This window comes from Canis lupus, chromosome 1 (genome assembly GCF_003254725.2).
Source record: "Canis lupus dingo isolate Sandy chromosome 1, ASM325472v2, whole genome shotgun sequence".
Classification (NCBI taxonomy): Eukaryota; Metazoa; Chordata; class Mammalia; order Carnivora; family Canidae; genus Canis; species Canis lupus.
In genome coordinates, this window is record NC_064243.1 from 108,409,848 (window position 1) to 108,422,535 (window position 12,688).

The 12,688-nt window shown below is 57.1% G+C and overlaps 1 protein-coding gene across 6 annotated transcripts in view; it reads right to left on the minus strand.

Moving 5' to 3' along the window:
* The window catches only part of BICRA (BRD4 interacting chromatin remodeling complex associated protein), an 83,590-nt gene that overhangs the window by 18,035 nt on the left and 52,867 nt on the right, over window positions 1–12,688 (minus strand). For 4 of the 6 annotated variants that reach the window (XM_049109042.1, XM_049109038.1, XM_049109040.1 and 1 more), the window contains exons 1-3: window positions 5,515–6,771; window positions 4,624–4,689; window positions 442–2,430 (exon numbers count right to left, since the gene is read on the minus strand). In XM_049109042.1, the coding sequence (XP_048964999.1) occupies window positions 442–2,430; window positions 4,624–4,689; window positions 5,515–5,616 (2,157 nt within the window). In that variant the 5' untranslated portion in view covers window positions 5,617–6,771. The other 2 variants (XM_049109035.1, XM_049109034.1) reach the window with 1 other exon arrangement.

The window sequence follows — 12,688 nt, forward strand, 5'->3', positions numbered from 1 at the left end:
AGGCTGGGCGCAGAGGCCAGGGAGGCTAGGAGCCCCGGGGTCCAGGCACCAGGGAGGCCGGAGCCCCAGTCCAGTGCCCCCTTTTCCCCGTAGATCTTCAGCTCCACCTCGCCCGCAGCCTCCGGCCCCATCTGTCCGAGTCTTGCCCACTCCCTCTGTGATTCCCATACCCTCCAGCAGGAGGACGATGCCAGTCGGCCAGCCAGGGAGGCCCCCTCCTTGTCTGTCAGCACCTGTCACCTCAGGGCTTCCCCCTAGGGGACGTGCATCCTGGGAGCAGGAGTGCCACCTCTGAGATGCTCTCCCTAGCCCACCAGACCCTCCCCAGTCGCCTCCACCACACAGTTGTAGATCCAGCTCCTGGCCTGTCTCCACCGCACCCCCCTGTCCCTCCCTGCTCCTCCTCACCCCCCACTTCCCTGCCAGCCCAGCCCCAGTTACCTGAGGCAGGAACATCTGCAGGGAGTCCTGAGTGAGGATGGCCGTGGTGGCGGCAGAGGGCGGCTGTCCCAGGACGATCTTCTCGGGGCTGGACGCCAGGCCTGGGCTGGGCTGGGGGGTGGTGGCCTGAGGCGGTGCGGTGGCCTGAGGGGTAGGGGCCTGCGGGGGCGGCGGCGGCTGCTGCTGCTGTGGCTGCTGCTGCGCAGGCGGCGGCGGCTGGAGGCCCAAAGGCAGTGGGGTGCTGACCGCCGGCGGCGCCTGGGGGGCCGTCTGCACGGCGAGGACAGGCGCGGCCTCTCCGGCGGCGGCAGGGGTGGCCGGCTGCACCAGCCCATCAGGGGCGTTGAGCATGGCCACGGCGCTGGGGGGCAGGGTGACCCCCTGGAGGACGGTAGTGGCAGCGGGGCCGGTGGGCGCCGGCTGGCTCTGCGTGGGCAGGCTGCCCGCGGCCAGTGACACGGGCATCTGGAAGAGCGCCGGCTGGCCCACCTGGATGGGGGCGGCCGAGAGGATGTGGGCCGCGCTGTGGGTCCCGGAGTGGGGGGCCAGCACGGGGCCCAGGCTCAGCGGACCCGCCAGGTTCTGGTTGGTGAGGATGGGGTTTGCGATGAGCTGTCCGCCCGCGTGGGGGGCCGCGGCCGCCAGGATCTGCCCCCCGACATTGGTGGGCAGGGCCGAGAGCGTCTGGGGGAGCTGGACAGCGGGCGCGCCGGGCAGCAGGAACTGGTTCTGGCCCGGCAGCATGTGCTGGGCGGGGATGACGATGCTGCTGCCCTGGTTCAACAGGTGGACGCTCATGGGCTTGCTCAGGGCCCCGGGGGGCTGCGGCGGGGCGGCGCCCGTCGTGGTGGCCGGAGGCTGCTTGAAGACATTGGCCGGCAGGGCAGGCGCGGGGAAGCCCGACAGCACCACGTTCTGGCCGGCCTTGCCCGCTGCCATGAAAGTCAGGTTCTGGGGGGCCTTGGGCTGCTGCGGGAGGCCCCCGGCCTCGCCCTGGATGGTGAGTGTGGTGCCCGCGGGGGCGAACGGCTTGGGTGTCAGCTGGTAGAGCTTGGGGGGCAGCACGCCGGCAGGCTTGGGCTGGATGGGCGTGGGCGTGCGATGCAGGATCACGTTGGGCGCCGGAACCAGCGGCGAAGTGCCGAGGCCGGGGGCCACCGCCAGCGGCTGCCCCGAGGGCGCCCCGCTGGCCGCCGCCGTGGCAGCTCCCGCCCCTCCGAACACCGAGTTCCCATTGAGCGTGGTGGCCACGGCGGTGGGGAGGTTCTTCTGAATGACCAGGCCGGCCCCCTGGGGCGAGACGCCGGCCGATGCCAGGGTCACCGGCTCCGAGGGGCCGGCCGCCGAGGCCAGATAGCCGCTGACGGGCACCTGCTTGGCCAGGAGCTGGGAGGTGGGCGGGTTGAGTGCCATGACGGGCTGGCCCACCACCTGGATGGGCGCCAGGCCGAGCGTGGCCGCTGTGGCGCCCCCGGGACTGCCGTTGGGCAGGCCCTGGAGGCCCGGGATGGGCTGCAGGGTCACATTGCCCAGGCCCACGGGCTGCAGGAAGGGCTGGACGCTCAGGGCTTTGTTGACCACGTCCTGGGGTGGCACCAAGGCCTGGTGGGTCAGCACGGTGGGCGGGGCCTGCAGCCCCAGCAGGTCGGTGCCGCCCGGGAACAGGGCCTGGGGCCCAGCGGCCACGGCAGCGGCCCCACCAGCGCCGGCCGGGCCTGCTCCACCATCGGCGGGCTGGAGGGTGGGCAGCTGGAAGGGGCCCAGGTCCAGCTCGGCCTCGGCCTCAAGTGTCTGCTCAGTGATATTGGCCTCTTGGAGGCTCTGCTGGAGGATGTCGCAGGGCTGGTCGGCGCCTCCACCACCCCCGCCGCCGCCCCCTGCGGCAGGCGAGCCCAGGATCGCATCTTCCAGGAAGTCTAGGTCCACGCTGGGGGCTGGCTGCGTGGGCTCTGGGCTCAAGTGGTTGCCAGAAGCTTCTTGCACATGGAGCTGGAGACGGGGTAAGGTGGGAAAGGAAGAGCAGAGGTTAGCAAGCGGCTGGTTCGGGGCACAGCCGAAGCAATAGGACCCTGGTGCCTGTGCAATATGGGTGGAGGAGAGAAGATTCCAGCTGGAAGTGGCCAGACCTAGGGTCGAATGCCAGCATCACCATGGCTTAGTCATTCAACCTGGGGCCTGCTTACTCTGGCCTCTCCCTCTATACCTATGAATAGAATGGAATAAAAACCATCCTTTAAAGAGCCATAAAGGCTCATCATACTTACCTGCAATCCCAAAGCTTGAAAAGGCTCTGAAAACTGCAAATGTCTTCCTAACTCATTTTGGTGGCAAAACCTGACCAAAAGTGACAAGGGGCGTTCAGGGAGGGCTATAATTTGTCCAAGTAATGTGACTCTTCTCGGGTCTGACCACAGAAAGGTGAATGTGGATGTGTTAGGTGACATTCTGCATCATTTTCCCAGAGTCTGGAAGATTCTGGATTCTGAAATGTGCCTGGCCCCAAATGTTTCGGATAAAAGACCACGGCTGTGCTAAAGACAGTAACAGCTACTGCTGTGAGCCTGCCTTTGCGCCCCCGGCGCTGGGAATGACAGGTCTACAGTGTCTTCTACATTGTCCCGGATCACAGTCCCAGACAAGTGCAATCAATCCACACATGAATATCTGAGCAAATGTTACACAAGTGACAATTATACTCAGAGCATGTAATCCCCACTGGTATTTGACCAGATGATAGATCAAAATTTAGCAGTTTAAAAGATTCAGAGTTAAACGACATGGAGGGCTTATAGCCATACCTGCCACCTTAGCAGGTGTGCAAAAAGCACCATCTAACATTATTATGCCATCCATATTGTTGTCATTGGTAATGGGCTCAGTGAGGTGGGCACTGTCCCCCATCCTCCTTTCCCAGACGGAGAGAGGGGAGTGCTGGGGCAGAGGGGGCCCCTGCTCGGCCCCCCACCCAGAACCAGGCAGTTCTGAGTTCTTAACCACTAAATAACGACGACCAAACCCACCTCCTAGGACAGTCATGACATTCGCTGACCTCACATACGGGAGGCTGAGAACCTGACCAGGGACTTTACGAGTACTAAGAAAGATGGTAATGCTGACAGTAACGATCACAAAATAAGAACACAGGCTCTTTAGTGTTCCTGACTCTATAAACATAGTAATGTGAGCATGATGTTTATTTGTTGGGTTCTACATTAATCACCTATATTATGAAAAATGAATTATCCAGAATATACTATTACAGTTGTTGTGGGCATTAAATAAAAATGACTGAGGGTGCCTGGGTGGCTTAGTCAGTTAAGCATCTGCCTTTGGCTCAGGTCATGATCTTGGGGTCCTGGGATCGAGCTCTGTGTCAGGCTCCCTGCTCTGGAGGGAGTCTGCTTCTCCCTCTGCCTCTGCCCCTGCTGGTGTGCTCTCTTTTGCTCACTCTGTCTCTCGAATAAACAAAACATTAAAAAAAAAAAAAAAGACCAGAAGGGGCTGGGCAGCAGAGAATAAATGATCAGTGAATCACAGTTAGGATGACCAGGAGGGAGGAGGAAGAAAATGAGGAGGAGGAGGGATGGAGAGAGGAAAGGAGAAGCCACAGAAGAGGAGAAAGAAGAGGCAAGAACAACTGGCACAGCCAGGTATACATTAGGTGCTCATTTAATGTCTACTGCGTTCCCCACTCGGGGCTTTGCTCATCACCCCTGCCTTTTGTTTTCCAGATGGAGACTGAGGTCTGCACCAGTCAATCCCCTTTGCCCAGGTCAGACCCCACGGCTAAGCAGAGGCAGGGACAGGCCCCCAGACTCCCAGCGGCTCTGCTCCCAAGAGAAGAGTGAACCCCAGAGCTGGCATCTGCCTCAGCTCCCCAGGACCACTCTGTACCAACTGACCCCCAAAGGCCCCAAGGCCAGGGACCTCGGATCCTCACCTCTTCCTGAGGAGCCCCTGGGCAGAGCCATGGTCGTCCCACTGGAGTTCCACCTCTGCCCCACACTGCTATCAGTGACTGCCTCCCCCTCCCCCCAGCAAGATACCTCAGGGGCCCTAACACAACCCCATCTGCTTGCCTCTTGCCATCAGGACCCCCAGCCCACCCACTGGCCACCACCAGGGGCAAGTGAGCCATGACTTGATAGCCTGGGGCCCTCCCCAAGCCCTTGGGCCACTTACCCCAGGACCTTCATAGAAGGCACTTTGGGCCTCCCCGGGATTATCCAGGAGGTCATCACCATCGAGCTGCAACAAGAACCCCCCCACCCAAGGTCAAAGGTCAGATGGGCAGCCAGCAGGCCCTGCTCTAGAACAAAGACCAACTTAAAGTTACACCAGACCAAAGGACAACGATGGGGTGGGGGTGGGCGGGGTGCAAGGAGTACAGGAAACTCCACCTCCAGAAGAGAGGCCTGAAAGAAAGAGGCTTGGCAGCATGTTCAAAACCCAAGGTACTGGGACGCCTGGGTGGCTCAGCGGTTGAGCCTTTGGCTCAGGGCATGATCCCGGGGCCCTGGGATCGAGTTCCGCATCAGGCTCCCTGCATGGAGCCTGCTTCTCCCTCTGCCTGTGTCTCTGCCTCTCTCTGTCTCTCATGAATAAATAAGCAAAATCTTAAAAAACAAAAAAACAAAAAAACGTGTTCCCAGCACTGAGTCCTAGGCTCTCCGGACACACCTGCCTTGAACTCTAGAATCTGGCCTCTGTGCCTTGGCCCAAGCTGTACGTACCCCTGCTTTCACACTTCACCTCTCCAGCAGCACATCCTTCAGGACCGGTCACATTTGCCACCTCCTCCCAACAACCCCCTGTCTCACCTAAGTCGCACCTTTCTCTTCGTGCCCCAAGTACCCAGTATACCCCATCATCTGGTCACCCAGAGCGTTAGGCTGAGCCTGTTCCCGGAGGGCAGGGACCTGTCTGACCCCCATAGGCGTCTCTAGCACCTAGAACACAGCCCAGCGTACACATAAGTGCCCATTGAATGTCTGTCTAGAGCTGAGCCTCCCTAGCTTCTCTCTGGACGTCTCTCCAGAACTGCAGCCTGGCATGCCCAACAAGCCCCCTTACCCTTGTGGAGTGGGTTTCAAGTTCCCAACCTCTAGAGACACAACCGACTTGGCGGCTTGGGCCCAAATCCAGGAGCCACTTTGACGCTCTCCTCCTCGACATCTACTCCACCAGCAGGTCTAGTTGACCCTGCCTCCCGGGCAGAGCCCAAAGCCAGCGCCTGGCACCCCCTCCACTACCCGCCCCACGCCTCTGGCCAGCCTCATCCCACTTGCACTCGCCCCTGCTCCACAAATTATCTGATGCTTCTCCTTCCAAGACTCGGGGCTCTGTGGGCCAGCTTGGTGACTTGCTTCCAATGAATACAAGGTGACAAAAGTGGTGATGTGTGACTTCAGAGACGAGATCATAAGAGGCACTGAGCTTCCTGCTGGCTGTTCCCCTCGGGTCACTCACTCTGGGGGAAGCTGGCTGTCATGTTGTAAGGATGCTCAAGGATTGTGCAGGGAGGACAATGTGGGGAGGCCCATAGGCCTCCAGCCAACAGCCTGGGAATGAACCAACTGGGATGCACGTCCTCTGGACCCGGACAAGCTGTCAGGTGACAGCGGCTCCAGCTAACATCCTGCCTCAACCTCTGGAGTGCCCCTGTGCCAGAAGCACCCAGCTAGGCTGCTCCCCAAGTCCTGACCCTCAGACACTGGGAGAACATTGACAAATTGTTTCGGAAGTGTCAGGATACTTTGTTACACAGCCCTAGGTAACCCATACAACTCCTCATGGCTCCACCCTTCCACTCTTCCTTGCTCTACTCTTAGGCCCTGTGTGACCTGTGACTTCTCACCACTTAGCCTCACTGCTTCCAGACTCCCCTTGGGTCTGGCCCCACCAGCCTTCTTTGTTTCTGGAATGTGGCAAATTTTCCAGCATTTTTACCCGCCCCTCCCCTGGCCAGAGCATCATGGGTGCCTCCCTGTGATCCTTCAAGGTCACCTCTCTGCCCACACTAGCTCAAGAGGCCACTGCCCCTGCCCCCACCATTCATTTTGTTTTAACCCATTTTCGTTGTGCAAGTGACATGCTTATTTCTTCTCCTGCTCTGCAGGGTTCTGTCCACCTACCGCCTCTGGAAGTTACTGCTTTATTTAACCAAGGAAATGTGTACAGCGTGAGGAAAGGGATTTGTCCCTGCCATAACCCCTGGGCCCAGCTCACAGAAGGCACAATGCAGATGTCGACTGAATGAGGGGGTGGGGGGAAAAGGTCTCTCAGCCCCCAATTCCACAGCCCCTGCCCCAGGGAGGCCCCTGCCTGCCCCAGCACTCACCTTCTCGGATCCATGTAAGAAGTCATTGAGGGCCTGAGGGTCACTGAAAGACAGAAGGGGAGAGACACTGAGGAGGTGAGGGGCAGGGGAGGGGCGACAGGGAGGGTGGAGGGAGCCCGTTACTCACCAAATCACGTCTAGTAAGCATCTCCCATCCTCATCATCCATCGCCACTGAGCAGGGTGGGGCAGGAAAGGGGGGGGCAAGGGTGACAAGTTAGACATAGGCAGCACACCAGGACCCTCCCTTCAAGGACTGCTCCTTGGGACCAAGGTCTCCGGAAGGCCAGGGTTTCTGTTCCCTTGAGTCTATGGGTGTGGGTGGGGGCAGGGACCAGCCAGAGACACCTGCCTTCTCCTCCCTCAGCCTCTTGGCCAGCATCTGTCTCTTGCCCACAGTGAGGACATCCACCAGGGCAGAGTGAGCCCTGATCACCGGCAGGCCCGTGCTGAGTGCTTCATACACACGTAACTCTCTTAATCTTCATGGGACCCCCACAAGATGGGTCCTGCTGCCCCCCATGCTGTGGATGAGCAAATGGGGGCCTAGAGACTGTCATTCATCTCCCAGCCAGCAGGGGGCAGAGCCAGGCCTTGAACCCAGAGTCTGACCCAGAGCCTGGGCCCAGGCCTCCCCAGGACAGGGCCTGGCCCACAGCAGGGTGTGGCAGGGGTCTGCCTGCCTACCTATAAACCTCTCTGAGTGACTGTCGTGGGCTCCCGTCCCCCAACACACACGTACAAAACAGCCCCCAGCTGGTTAAAGCCTATCACCCTTGACAGTGTTCTGGGACCTCCTTGCCACCCCAACTCCCATGACCCCCCAAGTGCTCGGTGATATAAAGAGGACTCTTGAGGGGAACTGTCACAATTGGTTCACTAAATGATGCCCCGGAGAATCTGATGAAGGCAAAAGACCCTTTTGCCCAAAACGTGTCAGTGGGCTAGAAACGTGATACCCACTTTCCCCAGGTCCATGGGACACACAGTACACACCTCATGGGCCTTGGGTCCATAAGCCCAGCCTAGAACACTGCAGGCGACGCTGGCAGGACCTGCCCCCCACCCCCACCCCCATCAATGACTCTCCCTTCCAGCTGGCCATGGGGACCGTCCCCAGAGGTCCTTCCCAGGCTCCTGCTGCACTTGGCAGCACTGACAATAGGTTCTCTCCAGCTCCATATCAGCCCCACCTCTGCTTCCTTCTTCCTGTGTCACCACCAGTTCTGTGGCCTATAAGCCCTGCCCTTCCCGACCAGCCGGGAGCAGGGGTGGGGTGCGGGGGGGGGGGGGCGGGGAAGGGCCAAGCCAGGGGACAGAAGGGCCAGACCTGCAAGGAATCTGGCAAAAAGGGAAAAGTGGGGAGAAAATTCCACCTGCAGCTGGCATGGAGGCAGGGGGTGGTCCAGATGACCCAGGGGGCCCAAGGCCAGAGAGGGAGGGGCGGAAGGGTGTTGCTAATAAGCCAGGCTCTGCCAAAAAGGAATGTTCCTTCCAACACCCAGGATTGTTCCTTCCTCACCTGGGCCCTGGTAGGTGGATTGAGGGACACGCCCCCCCCGGGGGGGCACAAACTGGGACCCTCGGTCGGTTACCTGTGCTACAAACGAATCATGAAGGGAAGGAGGGGTTGTCCACTCCAGGTCTACGCAGGGCCCCCGGCTGGGGACTTGCGGAGTGTCCTCTCGGGGGCCAGCTGTGGAGAGAACGAGGGAGGCTGTAAGAAAAGTCAGTGACCAGGGGACAGGCTGGGGGGGTGGTGGTGGAGGGAGGAGCCCACGAGAGGGGTTGACCAGACCACGTGTAAAGGGGGTAAAAAAAGAAGGGGTCGAAAACAAGTTTAATAGCACATGAGACTATACCCTATTACCCTACATGCGACATGCCACACGTGCTACAAGATAGATCGTCTTATGATACAGTTTATTGACACTTTGACCTAATAAAACAGTCAGTTCTTGTTATCCAGGGACTTGGGTGAGCACGCAGCCGTGAGTGCCAGGCGCCCGCTCCCGTCCCCGGGACGACCACAGGCGGCCTCCCGCGGGCCTCTGCTCACATTCTCATCAACCTGTCAATACGCAGCCCTCGTCTACTGCTCTTTCTGTCGAGAGACACCTCGTTTCCTATAAACCGTTGATTCGTTAACACCAAACTCATGGCCAACAGCTCTGGGACTCGTGCCTGAAGGACGCTCATGTCACATACCCTATCTCTCCGGAGGGCACAACCCAGCCTTCCTGCACTTGGGGGTACCGGGTGGCACTCAGCAGAGTGGGAGGTGAACCGAGAGGGCAAAGCGTGGCCTTGCTCTACTTGGGCGGGAATGTGCACTTGGGGCCACTCAAATTTCTCACATGTCTCTAGATGACCAGGGACACGTGCTCGGGCATCCATCTGCAGGTTGTGCGTGTTGGCAAACAGGAACTTCGCAAATATGGAATTGGCTGTGATGACTGTGATGATGGTGCCTGCCGGCCACTGGCTTTAAGGGCTCTCTCCCTGTACCAACCCATCTCACCTTCCCTAGATCCCTGTGAGGCAGGCACTTTTATTAGCCCCATTCTGTAGATGGAGAAACTGAGGCTCAGAACAGTGAGCGATATACCCAAGAGTCCTTGACTGGTAAGGTGCATGCTGGGGTTTGAGCCAGGGCAGGTTCACTCAGACTCCCCGCCCTCACCCGCTATCCCTTGCATGCTCCTTTCCTCATGCTGTTTCTCTTTTAGAATCTGCAGCAAATATGGCAAAAATGTCAAGAGGAGATGAAGCTGGGTGGCAGGCTTTGTTATCATTTTAAGAATGCTTGGAATAGTTCAGATTCAAAAAAGCGAGAGGAATGGGAGCACCCAGTGGCTTCCCCTCTTGCTCAGCCGGCGCAGGCCACGGAAAGATCTAGAAAGTATCTGTCACAAGACCCAGGGACATGGGATCCTGTCCCAGCTAGACTCCAGGTGCACTGCCATGGCCTGAGGGTGTTCACGAGCAACCGAGGTGCCTTTGTCAGAGCAGTCAGCTTCGTGGTGGTTCTTCAACCTCAAGCCAGCAGGATTAGAGCAAAGAGTGGGTGCTTCCTGACCAGGACCCTCCAAAGGGAGCCTGCAGGTGAATGTCCAGTGGGAGGCTCCTGACATCCATGTGAGAATTTGTTTTTATTCACATGTTCTTTTTATTTTTATTTATTATTTTTTTAAAAGATTATTTATTTATTTATTCATAGAGACACAGAGAGAGAGAGAGAGAGGCAGAGACACAGGCAGAGGGAGAAGCAGGCACCATGCAGAGAGCCTGATGTGGGACTCGATCCAGGGTCTCCAGGATCATGCCCTAGGCTGCAGGCGGCGCTAAACCGCTACGCCACAGGGGCTGCCCTCATATGTTTTTTTTTTTTTAATATTTTTTTCAATTTTTATTTATTTATGATAGTCACAGAGAGAGAGAGAGGGAGGCAGAGACACAGGCTGAGGGAGAAGCAGGCTCCATGCACCGGGAGCCCGATGTGGGATTCGATCCCGGGTCTCCAGGATCGCGCCCTGGGCCAAAGGCAGGCGCCAAACCGCTGCGCCACCCAGGGATCCCTCATATGTTCTTTTTAAAGATTTATTTGTTTGTTTATTTGTTTATTTATTTATTTATTTATGAGAGCACAAGAGAGTGGGGGGCGGGGGTAGAGATCCTCAACAGACTCTGTGCTGAGTGTGGAGCCTGACATGGGGCTCCATCTCACGACCCTGACATCATGACCTGAGCAGAAACCAAGAGTTGGCTGCATACCCGACTGAGTCACGGAGGTGCCCCTATTCGTGTTTTCATTCCACTGGTAACAGCAAAGAAATGAAAGGAGGTTTTTTGGCCAGAGGGAGATGCTCTGCCTTGTGATGGGGAACAGTGAAGTGAGGGTTTAAAATGTCACAGCTCAGATTTGTGCATGTAGATTTAAAACATGTAAATTTTACCTTAAAAAACTGTAAAGAGAAAAAAAAAAAGGGGCACCTGGGTGGCTCAGTGGTTGAGCATCTGCCTTCAGCTCAGGTCCTGGGATCGAGTCCTGCCTCGGGCTCCCTGCAGGGAGCCTGTTTCTCCCTCTGCCTGTGTCTCTGCCTCCCTCTGTGTCTTTCATGAATAAATAAAATATTTTTAAAAAATTGTAAAAGAAGAAAAAAAGGAATCATCACCATCAGGTGGTAGTGGGCGGGGGGGAGGGGGGCAGGTTGAGGGCCGGGGCAGGGGGTAGCGGAACATTGATAACTGTTCGGGCTGGGTGATGGGTACTTGGGAGCTTCACAGTACTATTCTCATCACTTTGTACATTTTGGAAAGTTTCCATAAAAAACAAAACAGTAGGTCAACAATCACTAGGTCTGGCACCTCTGCTTCCCATGTCTCCCATCAGTTCGATGCCAAGAGGTCCAACACGAAACGATAGTTCTGGGGTTGGAGTCAGGGGTTCAGATCCCTGCTCCACCATGCACACACAGGCTGGGTGACCCTGGCCAGGTGACTCCACCTCTCTGGGCCTCCACATGTCCACTGGTCAAACAGTGTGTGATCATCGTCCCCCTGTCTCATATGGCTGCATCTCCCCCACGGTCTCCCTCTGATTCCCAGGACCTACCCTGGTCTACAAGGTCAGAAATTGGGAGACAGGCCAGAGTTGCTACATTTTGAATAAACGCTTCCAATCCCAGGGCAGCCAACAGCTCTAAAGTGGCTGGGCACCAGCGGCTCACCAAATGCTCACGGCAAGAATTGAGTGCACCTAGACTGATAAAGGTCCCTCGTGGGGCAATGGGGTGGCATGTGGGTAAGAGCATGTTCTTCAGCGAGGCAGCCTGGGTTCCCACCCCAGGACTGCCACCTGCTAGCTGTGTGCCCTACGACCAGTTACTTAAACTCCTGTGCCTCAGTTTCCCCATCTGGAATATGCGGATGACGGTATGTCCCTTGCCACAGGATTGTTCCATATGAATACCTTTAATCCTTGTGAGTGGTAAAGTGTTTTGTGAGCAATAGATACTGCTGTAATAATTTCACCTACCATCCTGAATATGATAGCACATGGCAACCCCCAAAGCTTTCTGGCCACAGCCCAGCCAGGCTAGAAAAAAGTCCCCACGCTCGGGCTTTTCCACCTGCCAGTTGCCACATGTCACCCTTGAACACCTGCAGAAGGCTTTATTTATTTTATTTTATTTATTCATGAGAGACACACACAGAGAGGCAGAGACACAAGCAGAGGGAGAAGCAGGCCACCTGCGGGGAGCCCAATGTGGGACTCGATCCCAGGACCCCAGGATCACGACCTAAGCCAAAGGCAGCCACTCAACGACTGAGCCACCCAGGCAGCCCCTGTGAAAGGCTTTATAGATCACCTGTTTCAGCTATGGGTAAAGCATATGGGCCTACCTAAACCACCAGACACCAAGCCTCTGAATTCTTCCAAGCCTGTTCTTACCCCCATTTCTCAGATGAGATAAGAGGCTACACAGAATGGCTGTGGAGAAGCCACAGGCCAAACACAGCGGAAGAAACGTGACCACGCAGAGCTAACCAGGTATCCTGCGGCCCGCAACCCAGCAGGCAGAGGGAGGCTTGACGGACATAAATGAACCCATCAACCATCAAAAGAGATAGAATTTGAATACTGCCTGGATACTTGCAATATTAAGAAACTGTGATTAAGATTTAAAGTGGAGGGAGATCCCTGGGTGGCGCAGCGGTTTGGCGCCTGCCTTTGGCCCAGGGCGCGATCCTGGAGACCCGGGATCGAATCCCACATCGGGCTCCCGGTGCGTGGAGCCTGCTTCTTCCTCTGCCTGTGCCTCTGCGCCTCTCTCTCTCCTCTGTGACTATCATAAATAAATAAAAATTAAAAAAAAAAAAAAAGTGGAGGGATAGGGATCCCTGG